This window comes from Poecilia reticulata, unplaced genomic scaffold (genome assembly GCF_000633615.1).
Source record: "Poecilia reticulata strain Guanapo unplaced genomic scaffold, Guppy_female_1.0+MT scaffold_155, whole genome shotgun sequence".
NCBI lineage: Eukaryota > Metazoa > Chordata > Actinopteri > Cyprinodontiformes > Poeciliidae > Poecilia > Poecilia reticulata.
Genome location: NW_007615016.1, coordinates 951,779 through 968,381, shown reverse-complemented (window position 1 = coordinate 968,381; position 16,603 = coordinate 951,779). Strand labels below are relative to the sequence as shown.

Here is a 16,603-nt window from a genome sequence, read left to right as displayed (position 1 = left end):
CACAAGGTACCACAGGGTACTACAGGACACCACAGGGTACTACAGGGTTCCACAGAACACCATATGGTACTATAGGGTACCATAAGGTACTACAGTGTACCACAGGGTACCAAAAGGTACTACAGGACACCATATGGTACTACAGGGTACTACAGTGTACCATAAGGCACTACAAAGCTGCTCTACAGGATACGCCACCGCTATGCTTTGCAGATTGAGCGTTCTCGAGATGGAGGAAGGTTCAGGGTCTGTTTCTAGGCTCCATAGGAAACTTATCAGCCCTGAGTGTCCAAGTAAAACCCTGTGCTAAAATTGCATATGGTCTAGTCAAAGAAAGAAGCTGGTTTTGCTCTGGGACATCGTTCTGTGTTTACAGGGAAGGAACCATCTTTACAAAGATTTTCACTGAACAGGAGGAAGACTCTGATGAGCAAATCAAACCGACCTCACTGACCTTCTGGACGTCTTGGGGTCTTTGAGTCGTCCCTCCGGGTCGGACGGCACTTCAGAGATCCAAGAGATTAAAACACAGACGGTCATTAAAACTCTCAGCAAAACGTACGACACGTAAAACACATCCATGTTCCCGCGGGTTCGTTTGGTCGCCAGGCAACCAGGACAAGAACGCTGCCGACCAATCACAGAGCTGATGCTGAGAACGTTCCTTCCCGTTTATTTTCAAGTTCTTAGGAAAATGGTTGCCAAGGCAACGGTTCTAAAAGTAAGGCCGGCTTGAATTCATTTTGATTCAGAAAAATTTATATTTCTAATTTTACACACAAGAATTAAAGTTCAGACATTCAGTCGTTCGGATGATTAAAGTTTTTTTGGCCCAAATCAAGAACGGCCCGCCGACAGTCGCCGACGGCCTCTGGAGAGGAGGGAGCCGGGTGTTTGGAACCATGCATCCAGCATCAGGATGAGTTTCTGCAGTAAAATGATTTTTATTTGGGCTGATGTGACGTTCTGAAAAGCAGAACTTTGGGTTTCCATCAGATTTCAGATAATCGATTAGTATTTTCCTCTGATTGATCAAATTCCCCTGCTGGAGCCCAAATATAAAACTTTCTGTTCTTGGGTTTAAAACTAAACATCTTTAGTATCAAAGTGAATATTTAACAACATGGAATAAATTCAACACCAAATTATTTAAACTGGAAAACAAACTGACCTGTTTTTTTGTCCGTTTTCGTCTCGATGACCTAAAATCACAAATTAATGATCAACATGAATTATAACCAGATAAAAAAACACAAACACTCAGCAGTCCTGACTAAAACACAACAACTGATGTGGAAAGACTGCGTTTGTTTCACATTTTAAAATCTTAAATATTCATCAAGTCTTCAACCAAAAGAAAAGTTCAATAATCTGCCAGCTGAACGCTTGAGGTCGGCCGACTTCCTGCTTCAGACAGGAAGTCGGCGCCTGCTGCAAACTTTGAATCGAGCCTCTGAACATCAGCGCGGCGCTGAACTCCTGGACAGTAAAGACGGATTTCTATCGAAAACTGAATCATTGCAGGGTGAAAATCGTCTCCCTGATTTTCACGCTGCTCAGAACGCAGACCCAAAACGATCAATCGGCTTAATCAATGATCAAACTATTTTAGTAACCCATTAATTATGAAACTGATTGATTACAGACTAAAAGATGGAGAAAAACTGTTAAAACAGAAAAGAAAAATGAATGTTGTTGCATTTTAAATCTTTACTTTCTTATAAAAATGAATTTAATTAGTTATTTGAATCTTAATCTAATTCTGTATAAAGATTCACCATTTTTTTAATCCAATAAATTGATAACTAAAATAATCAGCTTTCCACTTTCAATAGGTTCAGAAAATCTGTTTTCTGCGTTTCACAGCATCGATTTTTAACCCGTTTCTCAGTTTTTACTCCAAGATGCTGGAAGGAAAACCTGCTGCTTCTTATAAAATATAGAGATTTAAAAAACTACAGAAAAAAACCAGGAACCGAGAGAAAATGAGAAATATTTAGAAACTGAAGGAAGACATGAGTTTACAGCTAAAACAAAATGAAACCTGAGGCTGTAAAAGCAAAACAAACGTGACTCACCTTGGCAGCTGAGCTCCTGGCCGGATTGTTTTTACCGCCTGGTTTTGTCGGCTGAGGGATTTTCTTCACCAGCCCAACCTTAAAGCTGCGGCGCGATAAAAACAAGCCCAGTTAACGACTGATTATTAGTCACCGTGTCAGTAAAAAGGCAAACAGACGAACCTGTGAGGCCTCTGCGGCGGCTCAGCTGGAGGGAGAGCAGAGCAGCGTGAGTCACTTTCACAACAGGAAGCAGTAGCAGGCAGGAGCCGACTCACTTCCTGCTGCCATTCACCAATCAAACAATAAAACACAAATAAAGGCTGGAATAAAAGGCCACTTCTGGTCTGGGCCCATAACTCCCAGTTGGATCAGTACCAGGCAGCGGCTCCGGCCTGAACTTCAAGTACAGCTGGTCCAGATCTCTGAGTCCCTCCGGGTTTTCCCTGCACAGCCACCGGGCGGTGCTGTTGGCCTCCAACGCCAGGTCCATGGCCCCGAGGAAGAACAGCGCCTCGCAGTACCGGTAATGGCCCTGTAGGGGGAGGCAGCAAAACGGCCCAAAAAATAAATAAATCAGGAATTCAACTGATGAACGTCGCCAAAAAACATGCAAAGCATATTAAAGCATATTTAAATAATATGAATGATTAATTAGGAAATACTCTGCAGTTATTAGAGCAGCCGGACCTTTGCCCAGAGCGGGTCGATGAGAACGGCACGTTTTCCATCTCCTGCTGCTTTTCTGCAACAGGAAAAATAACATGAAATATACACATTTATGCAAAGTTTAACTTTTAAACTGAAGATGAAGGTTAGAGGGATGATTACATGCAGATGATGTAAAATAATGACCAGTTTGTGCAGCGATGGTTGACGTTACTCACAGATATTCCTTCTGCTTGATGTAGCACAGAGCTCTGTTCCCGTACAGGATGTGATTATCAGGACTGAAACAAGGACAAACTAAATTATCACCTTCAACATGCAAGTAAAACTTTTTATGACCAGTAGAAATGCTGGCAGCATTTTTATGCTTTCTGGTTTAAGCTGAACTCATAAAATTATTTAAAGGTTGATTCAGCACATAAAAACTAATGAAACTTTTACTTCTGTTCTCAGTTTATGAAGAGTTTTTATTGGAACTGGGGCTGTTGTAAACAAATATTTTAGTAATCTATTGATTATTCTTATGATTGAGTAATCGGATAAAAAAATAATAAAATGAAATATTGGTAAATCTTCCGTAACACCAGCGTTACGATCAGATATCAATATCGGTCCATTTTTCCACATTTGATCTTCCCTCAGTTACTTTTCTGTAGTTTAGAAACTAACCTGAAGAAAAGTTACACAAAGATCTGAATGTAATAATAATAAAGCTCCAGGCTCACATATTAAAATGCTCCAGCTTTTAGTTTCTGTTCATCTTCAGTCAGTTTAACAGATGAACTCTGACCTCGCCCCAAACCTGCCGAGCTTTGGGTTTCACGATATGTCGCCTGGATTGGGGGTTTGGGGTCAGAGGGCAGGCGAAGGTCAGACTGGGAGCAACACGGGATGTTTACGGCTCCTCCGTTCAGAAGCTCATCTACCAGCCATGTTCCGCCTCCCGTCTGTTCGGACCGGGATGATAGAAGTTTATCGTCCGTAAAGCTGCCCTGTAACCCTCAGCCTCCCGCCGCTCCGTCTCTCCTCCTCAGCTGTATAAATCCTCCTCAGCTCCAACCAGCAGCTCCGGAGCAGAAAGGCTGCCGGACTCCCGGCATCCTTTCTGCTCCGGGCATTTTAAGGATGTTTATTGATCCCAAAAAACCCGGAATTATCACCAATCAGTAAAATCCCCGCGGGCCGAACCTGCAGATTGGACGTTATGCCGCTAACACGTAGCTTCCACCAACAACTCAGAGGAAGTCAGAGCTCCGCGCAACGCAAATAATGTTCCGGCTGAAACACGGCGGCTAAATGATAAAACATAAATTAGCGAAGCGTCGAGGCAGAAACATTTTAATCAAGGGGTTTTAATAATCGAATGGGTTATTAATGTGGCGCCTCACACTGAGAAGATGAAGCCGAATGTTACTGGAACCATTCGAGGGATCGTTTCAGCCCCAACTGGAAGTATTGAGAGGAAACACTGACGTTACGGGTTTAGAAACTCACTAGCATTTGATGGCGTTGGTGTAAAACCTCAGAGCTTCTGCGTACTGCTGGGCCTGAAACTTCTCGTTCCCCAGAACCTTCATCTCTTCACTTTCCTGAAACAGAAAATTAAATCACAGTACAGAAACATTCTGGGCCAGAAAAAAGAAATCAAATCAATTATTAGGGGCATGCCATAGCAATGCATAAGGAGAGTAGTGACCCTAACCCTCATTTTTAATTATTCCTTCATTTTCTCTAGAAAACGTTTTTATTATACGGCAGCTCCTCGTTTCTACAGCGACAAACTTAGAAACGTTTATTACAACTTTATCAAACTGCAACAAACAAGATTTCAGTCCAAAGACAGAAATGGACCGGCTGACGTTTTGATCAGAGTATTGATCATCAATAACAGAAAACATCTGTTAGAGACTCACTCGCATTTATTCACTACGTTTTTAAAGTCGATATAAATGTTTTTACATCATTAAAAACAAAAAACTGAAGAAAATGCATTAAAATGTCCTACACTGCAAAACAAATCTTACCAAGTTGATTCAGTTCACTTGAAATAAACTTTAAATTATTTTCCAGTTTAATATCAGAGCTTTGATGAAACAGTTTCAGAAACAGTGAATTTCACTTAAAACATGAAAACTAAGAGAAATAATCTGTTCAATGAATATTAGATTTATTGACTTGAAACTAAATATTTTGCTGAATAGTTACTTATATATGTAGATATTTTCCCCACAGATCAGACCAATCTACTTGTTAGAATTTAGTGTTTTTACAGTGTAGCGGATCTGACTGTTACCATGGTAGCCAATGCGTTGGGCGGTGCCTTCAGGGACCTCATCGTACCGTCCAGGTTGTTGCTCATCTCCTGGATAAACTTGGCATCTAAAGAAAAACAAACGATTCACATTTTAGAAATTATTTGTTTTTAATCAAACAGAAAACCTTGCACTCTAAAAACTAAAACTTTATCTTCCCAAACCCTCAGCCTCACACTCTGAGAAGATGAAGCCGAATGTTGCGTAGCAGTTGGGGAATCCTCCCAGGCAGAGCAGCTGTTCCCGTCTGAACCGATCGCCCAGCGTCTCCAGCCAGCGCACCGCTTCCTCCAGGATCTCTGGAGAGCAGTGCTGCAGCGGAAAGTCCCGACGTTACTGAAGGCACCAGCACTGGCTAACTAACATATATAACATATATACATGATCAACAAGTTTTCATCTCCCCACAGCCCGACCTAAATGAATGGGAAAATGTCAGACAACAAGATGGGAACCTGTGAGTCAACCAGGTGCAGCTTACCTCATGCAACATGTTGCAAAAAATGAAAACGTGTCTGGAGGAATCTTTGTCCAACTGCAGGAGAAACAGAAAACACTCAGAACTAAACATCAGGAAGAGTTTAGAACAAAACAGCTACAGAACGAATAAACCCGGATAATTAAGCAAAAATATCTGAACAGCTGAGCCGACCCAGCCCGGCTGCTAGGCGCCGACCCAGCCGGCTGCTAGGCGCCGACCCAGCTGGCTGCTAGGCGCCGACCCAGCTGGCTGCTAGGCGCCGACCCAGCTGGCTGCAGGTGGGACTTACACTTGCCACTTCCAGGTGCAGCAGGATCGTTTCAACCACCTGAATCCTGCGGAGGTTCTCCACATCCAGCATTTCACTTTTCCTGCAAACAGAATAAAATCTCAGCGCTTTGCGACGATTCCCGTCTGATCTGTAGCAGCGGGCCGAGCTGCGCTCACTCTTCGTTGATTAAGCCAACTTCTGCCGCCCAAGTGAAGGTTTTGGAGATCTCGGGCTGCAGCAGCGTGGGAAACCAGAAGACGCAAATTCTCATCCGCTGAGCGCCTTCCTTCTTGGTTTGTAAGGGGACGGAGCTCCACTGGCTGAACACTCTCTCTGGAACAGCAGCAAGCAAAACGTCGCTTTTATCTGGACATATTCAGTATGAGATTAGCTACAGTCACGCCGAGGAGACGCAGCTCCACATCACAGTGCCACCAGGTGACCTTTGACCCCCTCCAGCAGTGTTGTAGTACTCGAGATCGGTCTTGGTCTCGAGACCATTTTTTGATGGTCTCGGGCGCTAAGGATTCAGCATTTTATTTCAAGACCATTCAAGATGCAACTGAAAATATCACTAAGCGTTCAGCAAACTGTCCAGTTTATTTGTCAACATCTTTGTTTTCAGTGGATGCAAAACGCACCGATTAAAATCCAACCAATTACGTGTTTCTAACTTTTGTTGTCACTTAGAAAAGCAGCTCAAATAAAGGTAAGCTCCGTTGACGTGATGTTAGCAAAGCTAGCTGTATAGAGACACATAAGCATTTGTGATGAAAAAAAGTCACTCACTGCCTGAATTATTGTGCGGAGGTGTTGACTGACTTGTCGTATATATGGGACAACACAGTGTCCAAAAGTCTGCAATATAATGACGTGACATTCAGGAACAGTCCGATTCTTCTGAATGGCTCTTTACTTAGAAAATAGGACTGGAGTGTTACTGAGAGCCGTTCTTTGTTCTTGTAATGCTCTGCGTACACTGCAGTAGCCATCATTGTTATTTAATTATGTACATTGATATTTTTTTAATTAAATAAAACAAGAAAGAAAGAAAGAGCACGCACAGAATGCACATTGCTCTTTGATTGTTTTCGTTCAAAGTGTCAGCTGTAATGTCTGCCATGGTCTCAGACTACCTGGCTTCATGTAGCGGGAGAGAGAGTGAAAACAGTCACGGTGAGCACCTTGTGCTTGGTTACTTCTTTATTGCTCCTTGGTCAGTGGTCATAGTTGAGCGTCAGGGCTTTGCCTCAATTGCTATGTTTAATGGTGCAGACAGTGGTGGTTTCTGACATGAGCAATATGGGCAAATGCCCAGGGCGTTATCTTTTTAGGGATGGCTTGAGACCATCACGGATTGTAGCACAGAGATGGAAGCACTTCATTTTAATATTGGTAACATTTATTAAGTATTTAATATCAAGGTGTTTTTATGGGAACATGGATCTTTCAGATCAATTTGAGAAGCAATTTCAACCATATTTCACATTTTATCGTATCATGTAGAGCGGCGCTGGTCTTGGTCTTGGGTTAGGTGGTCTTGACCACAACACTGCCATCCAGTCACTCAACAGATCCCAGAGCAGATCAAAGAGTGGATGTGAAAACTTTCTGAACAGAAAAACTGAAGTTTTTAAAGAGGAACCATCTAGTTTTAGATCTAGAGCCGTAGACCTAGAATTATGACTCTAGAGTTAGAACAGCTTGGTTTCACCCCACTGTAGCCAATTCAGCAACTTTCTTGATGTATTGCGCAACGTTTCAGGCATCGGCCAAAATCGGAATCGATAAGTTGGGTTTTATTTTAAAAGATCGCTAGTAGACGATCGACCAGAAAACTGCAATCGGTGCAGCTCTAATTTATGGCGCCGGAAACACAAAGTTTATTCTTCAGGAATATTCTCATCTGAAATAGATTTCTACAGGAAAAACATAACTAATCACTAAACTGACCACATTATTGGCAATAAGTTACATTTACTCGTATTTACTCGTAGATTCGTGGAACAAAGTGGAGAAAATAAAAACATTTCCAATCAAACTGCCATTTTTCTAAAATAACTGAAATTTATCAACACTCATGGTGATAATTTTTCACAATACGGTAAACGCCCAACTCTGTTCCATCTTATTTTCTGTTCATGTTTTTATCATTTAAGGCTTTTGAACTTTAAACAAACTAAACTTGAGACGCTACAGAAATGAAAACATTCCTCACAATTTAAGAGAAAAAGCAGAAGAAAATGGTGGAAACTTTCATAATATTTAAGACAATCCTAATAAACACATTTCCTATAACAGTTTTAAATCTTTCTTACCTGAAAGGTTCATTTTGAAGGGTGCGTGAGTTTTCTACAACGCCAAAAGAAAAACTGGTTTAGATGAAGAACAAAACAAACATGGAAAATGTTTGTTGGATTTTTACCACAAACTTCTTGTTGCGGTGGAAACCCCAATCGCCGTCCGAGTCCGAATCCGACATTTTGCTCAAGTCTGTCCAAAAAAAGTTTACAGGTTTTACTTTCTACTCTAAAATGTTATTTTACAATAATGTACAAACTCTTTGACTAGCATTTTGACATATTCTAGTTTCATTTGATGCAATGAGTTGCTCATTAACATTAAATACTGGCAGAAAATTTAAAGTCATGAGGAAAGCAGATAAATATAAATCATTCAGGGGAAAAATAACAACAAACCTACATTATTTAATGTTTCCAATCATTACAATATTCAGATTTATCAGGGAAATCCTGCTGGAAAGCTAAACTTTGTTTCAGGTTCGGTCTCTAATTATTGTTCAGTGTGAATCCAAAAGTAATTTAAATAACCAGCTTATATTGGTCCCAATATGCTGCGTAATGAGGCGGGAACGTTTCTGAACGCATTTCTTCTGTTTTCTAGATAAAAACCTGGCATTCTGACGGCGGTCCAGACTTCCCAACATTCACCGTATTTATGTGAACTGGACGTTTTCCTGCCTGTGGTGGGGGAACGGCCAGGTTGGCATGAAGGTAAAGCATAGAAAGTGGCTGATAGATGTGCACAGCAACTTCAGGTAAAACATTTAATGAAACAAACTGGAAGTGGAGTCGGCCTGAAATAAGAGACGGGCTGAAAACGTTTAATCCTCTGGGTTAAATAAATCCTCTGATAAAAGTAAAAACGCTCCTCAGGGCCGACTCTCGTTTTATAGCCCTGGAAGTTTTTCATTAAAATCCAACTTTAAAATGTCAGAATATCTTAGTTACAGCATAAACTTTACATCTTTAACCATGGAATATTGTCATTTTATCCAGTTTCATAACTTTTTGACAGAACATTAGGAACGCACCAACATGAATATTTGAGCCGATGTTGATAGTTGATATAAATATTATCCATATTAAAGAAAAGAGATTTTTATCAGTATTCAAACATCAGGACTGCAAAACATTATCATATTAGTCAATTATTCCAATTTAACCCTGATTAAAAAAAATAACCTTTTTATACGATATTAAAAATCCAACAAGATGCAAGTAATTTATTTCAGTTCTCAAACATTTTATTGCCAACATAACTTGATCATTTATAGCAACAATATATATATATATTTCCAACATCAACATGTGGAAAGTTCAGACCTTTCTGCTAATCTGTTCATTATTATTACTTTGATTTATGCCAGGGATATTTGACTGTCCAGCTGAAATCTTGACTCATTTCAATCAACGGTGCACAAAACAGCGGTTTTACCGCCGGTATCCATAAGGAAAACCGGTCGATATTTATCATTTATTCCCGTCGTATCGCCCTTTATCAGAGTTTCTGCGCAGCATTGCGGGTGTTAAAGCAGCGCTGCGGTCATTTCTCCACTGTATTATGAATGTCGGCCATATTAGAACAGCAGCATATTAATAGTGGATATTTACAAATGTCCATATTGGACAATCACTCATTTTAACAGAAACAAACGAGTAAATGCCCCTCAGGCTTCCGCACTAATTTGCCCCGGGGTAATAAGATTGTAAACCAATATCTGCCCCTCCCTTGGAAAGCAAACCACCGAACTGCAGGTCCTCCTGTTGTAAATTAGATCAAACCTGAAACACCTGCATTCAGTCGGTGTGCTGCTTTCTGCGCCAGTTTCCTTTTCCCAGAAAATGCGGCTGCGGCAGCTTTAAGGAACCACGTGTGGGTGTGGCGGGGACCGAACAGCCAAAAATGGCTCAATATGTCCAAAACTCACAGAAAAGCTGAGCCAGGAACGACTGACATTAAGAAGCAGCAAGAAAACAACCAACTCTCAGAGACCTGGAGCTGAAACAACTCACCACCCCACTGATGCAACATTAGCATGTTAGCTCACTCACCGCCTTCCTCACAGGGCCAACATCCTAACAAGGACATAATCTAAAGCCATTCAAAGTTATTACATGCACTTCCTTTCAAAGTTCAAGGTATTCTAACACCGTTCTAGATTTTCTCAGCTGTTCGTCGCGTTTCAATCCATTTTCAGCCTTTTGTTTTAGCGCGGTAGACCGTTAGCTACAACTAGCTATTCAAAATGTAATAGAAATGTTTAAAAGCGATTGAAAACAGAGTCAGACACAACCTACCTTATGAAAACCGCTGATTGAAAGTTCCACTGTTACAACCCGTCTTCCTCAGATCATAATGTGTTGAATTGTTTGCAGGTGCTTCGTAAAAACAAGCAGCTACACGCGTCAAAAGGGGTTTTCTTCTTCTCCGGCGCTGTTCTGCAGCCAAAGCGAAGAGCGCCCCCTGCTGGCTTTATTTAAATCGGAACTGTAACCTTTACACTCAGTTCCCGAGTCACCGGAGAGAAGGTGTGGACATTTCATCACAAATGTTTGATAAACAACAAAATAAGAGCCGTGTCCTTTAAACTGTGACGCAGGATTGATATTACTAATCAATACAGGATTAATATATTAAAAACAGACCCCCAACTGTAAGTTTTCAAAAATACTTTATTGATCCCAAAGGAATTTTAATAAGTTGCAAAGAGCATCCATTACATTTTCTGGCTGACCTTTTGGGGGAAAATCTTTTCAGGAGTAGTTTTACTGCAGAATACATTTTACTTTTGTTTGAGTAAAATTATTATCAAGTATTTCTAGCTCTACTTGATAAAGTTTTTTGGATTCTCAATCCAGTGCGAATAACTTCACTGAAAAAAAAATCAAAATATTTTAACCAAGGAGTCACAGATACAAATTTACAGTGAGACCTTGTTTGTGCACGTTTTCTGTTTCCGTGTTATTTTCCTTCTGCTAAGCCTGCTGAGTCATTTATAGATCAAAAAGAAACTAAAAATGTCACCATTTATGAGGCATGTCTGCGTTTCTGTGATTTAAAGCCTTGTTCCTGGAATGTACAATACTAATCAACTTTATTCATTGATTGATTGCATGTAAGAATTTGTTTCATGAGTTTATAGCAAAAAATAATCATTTGAAAATAATTTCTTTTGCTGTAATTTTCTATTTTGTTATGTTATTTAAAAGGTTTTTTTATTTTTATTTTAGTTGTTAAAATGCGGCGGAGTGTTAGGGCCACACTAAGAAAAATCAAGAATTAAAAAATGAGATTACAAGAATAAAGTGTAATATTGTGATGATAAAATCATAATATTACGAGAATAAAGTTGTAATTTGATGACTTTATTCTGTTGATTGTGTGGTTTTATTTTCTTCGTCTGTCCCTGATCCTCCGTCGTCTTAAGCTTCCATAATTTGCAGTTTGCTGTGAAACGTCGGGCTGAGGCTCCGCGGCTGCGGGCCGTTTCTCTCGGTCCGGTTCGCTCGCAGCTCAAAGTGCTGCCTCTGCCTCAGCAGGCCTCGCAGGACTTTCTCCGGATACAGGAAGAAGTTCCTGCTGCGCTGCAGGTCCTGCGCCTTCATGATGCGCGTCACCAGCGCCTCCTGGATGGCCGCAGACTCACAGGGTCGATGCCGGACGCCGTGACTGACTTCCCTCTGCGGCTCGATGACCAGCAGACCCAGCTGGCTGAAACACGGCGCCGCTGAAGCATTTCTGCCCACAGGCTGCCCGCAGCTCCTCTGGTCGCCTTCCGTCGAGTTGGCGTTGGCACCAGCTGGGTGAGCCGTCACATGCCCGATGCTGGAGGTGTTGCTGTTTTCCACGCTGCGGCGTTTTGGCTCCAATGTTTCTCCCGCTTCAGTCTCCAAAATGTTTTTACGTAAATAGGCGACGTAGCCGCTAACGAGGCGATTTAACCCCGTTTTATAGGACAGACGCAGAGACTCGATGGACCCAGACGGCACAGAGTGAAGGCGAACCTGTTGGAGAATAAATCCAGATTTACTCTGTTCCTGCTTTCATCTCCAACAGGTTTGAATCCAGAAACTGSAGGAAAAAGCGGCTTCAATTACCAAACCTTGTTGAATTATTAATTAACTGGGATAAACATCAAAGTTCTGGCTCAATGTCTGCCAGGCCTGAAGTTGGCTCATAATATGCTAATTATGGCAAAATACGTGAAAATACAACATAATACGAAATAAGACGGCATGATTATCCACATCTACTAAACAAATAGATCTGTTGTTGGAAAGGGATGAAAATAAACCTTAAAAAGTTTGGTACGTTTTTCATGTTAAAATAAATTTTCTAGGAAATGGGAAGAAAATGTGGTCATTTCTGAGCAATAAAATCCAGATTCAGGTTTCTTTGAACATGTTTGCAGAATTTAGCCAAGTTTTATGAATCAATTAAAAGCAGATTTGTGTGCAGCAAAATTAGTGTTTGTGTAAAACATCACATCATTATTTAAAGGCCAATAATTTGTCTTCTTGCCAACATTTTCAGATATTACTTTGTGATCATTTCTTCATATAGAAAGTCTTCGTCTCCATCAGAGGCTGTACTGGGGGACGGATTTTGTTTTAGTCTTTAACTGATGTCAGGGGCCACATGCAATCAGCAGAGGGCCACTAAAGGCCCCTGGACCACACTTTGGACACTCCTGCATAAAAAAAATACATTGAGAAAGTACTTTAACTTAAATACTTTAAGTACGTTTAAAAGCGAGGTACTTCCTGTTCCTCAGGCGGTTTTGCTTGTACATTTGTCTGTTTATTTCTTCTTTCACCTGAAGCTTTTAGAAAAACAGTTTTTACAAATTTGTTAAAATTATTATGTCGTGACTTTATGACAGATAATCTGAAAAAAACAGATGGAGCTCGTCTGCCTCCTCCCAGGAGAACGACCTCGCTGCAGCAAACAGGAAGGGGCGGGACGGACCGTTGGTCTCAGGCCTTATCTGGAAATGGGACCATTGCAACCCGGAAGTGAAGGGGGCGCTATTTCCTATATTATCCGCGTTCTCCTGTTTTTCTGTGATATAGCTTCATCTTTAGGAAGGAGCATAGGCACCGGGACAGGGGGGGCCAGTGGCCCCCCGCTTTACGGCCCTGCCCGTTGGTTCATTGGTCCCACCAGACATTTACACAGACCGCACGCTGCTCTGACGTCTCTCTGTACTTGTATAAAGACAGAGGCACAGATGAAACCTACAGGCTGAGATCTGGACCAAATCTAAGGCTCCACATCATAACAGTCACCCAAAGGTTTATCTGCATGCTCCAGATCCGGGTCGGGTTGGGATCAGGAACCGGTCTGACACCTGAAAAAAGGCTTTGGCTCTGATCCGGTCCAGGTCTGAACCAATTCTGCTTAAAAATGTAATGAGGTTCCTGTATTTGTCACCATTTCTAGAACTGTGACGATGTTTATAATGGCGTTGGGGTGAAAAAAAAGAAAAAAGACATCAGGCCCAAGTCTGTTTACGGGTCGGACCAAATGCTCACCCACACTTTGCCCAGAGCTGATTATTTTTGCTCAGGACGAAAAATAATTGTGCGACTAGCTTTTTATTTATTTATTTTTTGGACCAAAAGCCATTCAGCCATCAGTAGCCATAAATATCGATGGGTTTTCAGATCTCTGTTTAATTAATTAAATTACATTTCTTATGTATACATTGTATATGGTATTTTTCATGTCTTATTTCTTTAGTGTTCCTCCTATAATTGATGGAGATAATAGATGTTATTTATAATGTATAAAGGTTTATGTCACCTAATTTACATCCTGAAGAAAAATATGGCATTTTAGAAGATAATTTATCTTTCACGTTGCCAGTAATGGCGAAATTAATAGTAAATAATAAAGATGTTGTGGTATTCTCGTTTAGGGACATAAATATATTAGTTGTGTTACCACCCCTCACCACTAGAGGCACTGCCTCAAGTACACAGAAAGCTACAGAATTTGTTAAAAGCTGTGAGCTGCGCTGAAGTAAAAAAAAGAGAGAAGTTGAAATACATGCTGATAGTGAAACTCATTCCTACAGATGAAGCTACATCACAGATTTAAAAAGAAAATTGAAACGAGAGAACGCGGATAATATAGGAAATAGCGCCCCCTACACTTCCGGAGTGCAACGGTCCCATTTCCAAATAAGGTAAGAGACTGACAGTGGTCCGTCCCGCCCCTTCCTGTTTGCTGCAGCGAGGTGGACTTGCCTCCCAGTGCTCCCAGTACAAACTGCAGAAATACACCAGTCAGAAACCACCAATCAGTCAGGAGGTGGGGCTTAGTGCTGTCAATCACTCTCATGTTTAACGCCAAGCGAGTACATGAGGTTGATTGACAGCGCTAAGCCCCGCCTCCTGGCTCTGATTATTGGTTTTTGGTCCATTTCTTCAGGCAGCAGCAGCAGATCGATCTTTACTCTGATCATTTATCTCATGACAAACATGGTGTCGGTTTGAATGAAAATGGAAAACCAGATTTTTGTAGAAGTTTGATCCTCCATTTCCTGTTTCGGCTCACCTGATGGATCCTCAGGTGCAGGTGAAACGCGGCGCCGGCCAGCCACTGCCGCATGGCCTCTGTGCTCATCCTCTTCTTGGTGGTCATCCTCTCATAGTGGTCGATCAGCTCTAGGTTGAGCCAGCTGTCGTACAGCTCGGCGGCCTCCGCCATCTTCTCCTCGTCGTTGGCGATGGCGGGGACGAGGCGCAGGTAGCCGTGGATCATCGACCCGATTCTGGACGAGGCGCTGACGCCGAACACCCTCTGAGCCTCGGATCCCCGCGGCGAAGCTGCAGCACGGACCTGATGGCAGCTTTAAAAGTTTGGCTTCATGGACATTACAGCAGCGCAGCAGGGCCGGACTCATCCGGTCGTGGCCCTGGGCTGGAGCCGGTTTGGTGCCCGGTCCGCTGCACAGAAACTCTCCTACTGATTACTGGAGGTGATCCTGCAGCTGTAATGCTCCAAAGATTCATGGAGTTCATCTGATCAACCAGTTTTATATAAAACACAATGTAAAGCATGAATTCATTAAAAAATGTAATAAAAGTAATGTTTGGAGCCCTGAGCTAACAACCCTGTGAGCCCATTTTAAAATATGTCCCAGGCCACACTAAGAAAATTACAAAAAAATATAAAATTATGAGAATAAAGTCACAGAAGAATAACATTGTAATACAATGAATTATGACTTTATTCTCATATTATTAACTTTATTTTTGATGTTTATCCGTTACTGTTTTGTCCTTAATACTCGGTTGCTAAAACAAAGGATTTAAACAGAAAAACTAAATATTTGACGTACATGTTGGGCCACCTGGTCAAACAGCAGGGACAGGGCCAGGGCGACGACCCCTACGCCTCCATTCGCGACCCTGCAGCCGCTCAGCTGTGCGGTGAGATTCAGGTGGAAGGCCGCCTGCTGCTCGCCGCTCATGCCGCGCTGCAGGAAGCCGTACCGGTGCTGCAGGGCGGCGGCCGAGTCCAGGGATAGGAAGGTGGTGAGCACTGGATCCAGGGAGATGTCCGGGACGAGGTCGGCGTCTCGGGCCACAGAGAACAGCTGCTGGACGGTGGCGGCAGAAGGAATGCACGGAGACGGAGCCGTCAGGATCATGGCAGACACTGAGCTCCAGCTGGAGATATGAGGCTTATCTGTGTTTACTTGACCCAGGCAGGCGAGGTCATCAGCACGAGTCCAGAGATCTGTCAAAGGTATCCCTGAAGAGCGATTCGCCTGAACCTAGAACCGAGGATCGATTACAGGTTGAACCGGTCAGGACATTTCTATGGCCCATGCAAAACATGTTCAGCACATTTTGAAATCAATCTTAGATGGTGAGATTTCAGGCTTTTGAAATGACTCATTTTCCAGACACCAACACATTAAGTTATTAAACACTTGGGTTGTTTTTAGAAGCAGTGAAGTCCCAAATGGAAGAACAAAAACTGGCAAGATATAATTTTTTCTTAATAGGTGTCCTTTAAAAAGGCGTGACGGTTCTCCTGTGACTCTAGCATGAAACTTATTGCATATGACATGGTTACKTTAAATACTAATACCCAATTTTAATGTTTCAAAGAATTCTGTTAATATTTTACTTGCAAGGAAAAAAAGAAACATTTGTTGTTATTCTGCCAGAGGATAGTTTGCCATACTTCCGTCAGAATATCCTGAAGTTTCGTTTCTCGGTCTTTACGTCAAGGAATCGTTTGCTTGAGGTTTCGTGACGTCACTGACCAAACGTTTAAAAATTGGACCTTGAATCAGCAAACAAGCTAATTACGACCAATCGCAGCCACTATATACTGATTAGCAGTGGTGGAGAAAGTACTCAAAAAATTTACTTAAGTAAAAGTACAAATACACAGTCAAAAATGTACTTAAGTAAAAGTCAAAGTACCACATTAACATTTTACTTAAGTAAAAGTAAAAAAGTCCTGGCTTTTAAAAATACTTAAGTAT

At 41.7% G+C, this 16,603-nt stretch overlaps 2 protein-coding genes across 6 annotated transcripts in view; both read right to left on the bottom strand.

Annotated features, from left to right (window-relative positions):
• The window catches only part of LOC103460024 (E3 ubiquitin-protein ligase TTC3), a 15,338-nt gene extending 4,993 nt beyond the window's left edge, over positions 1-10,345 (bottom strand). The window contains exons 1-16 of the mRNA XM_017303050.1: positions 10,146-10,345; positions 8,216-8,283; positions 8,109-8,142; positions 5,967-6,123; positions 5,809-5,890; positions 5,520-5,573; positions 5,215-5,350; positions 5,020-5,105; positions 4,221-4,315; positions 2,945-3,007; positions 2,748-2,802; positions 2,436-2,592; positions 2,241-2,265; positions 2,079-2,163; positions 1,172-1,202; positions 446-503 (exon numbers count right to left, since the gene is read on the bottom strand). Of these exons, the coding sequence (XP_017158539.1) occupies positions 446-503; positions 1,172-1,202; positions 2,079-2,163; positions 2,241-2,265; positions 2,436-2,592; positions 2,748-2,802; positions 2,945-3,007; positions 4,221-4,315; positions 5,020-5,105; positions 5,215-5,350; positions 5,520-5,573; positions 5,809-5,890; positions 5,967-6,123; positions 8,109-8,142; positions 8,216-8,283; positions 10,146-10,182 (1,223 nt within the window). The 5' untranslated portion in view covers positions 10,183-10,345. The remainder of the gene's footprint in view (positions 1-445; positions 504-1,171; positions 1,203-2,078; positions 2,164-2,240; positions 2,266-2,435; positions 2,593-2,747; positions 2,803-2,944; positions 3,008-4,220; positions 4,316-5,019; positions 5,106-5,214; positions 5,351-5,519; positions 5,574-5,808; positions 5,891-5,966; positions 6,124-8,108; positions 8,143-8,215; positions 8,284-10,145) is intronic.
• Positions 10,346-10,748: 403 nt separating this feature from the next.
• LOC103460007 (uncharacterized) overlaps positions 10,749-16,603 on the bottom strand; it is a 9,185-nt gene continuing 3,330 nt past the window's right edge. For 2 of the 5 annotated variants that reach the window (XM_008401962.2, XM_017303054.1), the window contains exons 2-4: positions 15,443-15,880; positions 14,656-14,940; positions 10,749-12,098 (exon numbers count right to left, since the gene is read on the bottom strand). In XM_008401962.2, the coding sequence (XP_008400184.1) occupies positions 11,517-12,098; positions 14,656-14,940; positions 15,443-15,754 (1,179 nt within the window). In that variant the 5' untranslated portion in view covers positions 15,755-15,880 and the 3' untranslated portion in view covers positions 10,749-11,516. Of the gene's footprint in view, positions 12,099-14,655; positions 14,941-15,442; positions 15,881-16,296; positions 16,454-16,603 lie in introns of those variants that run through there. The other 3 variants (XM_008401966.2, XM_008401964.2, XM_008401963.2) reach the window with 3 other exon arrangements.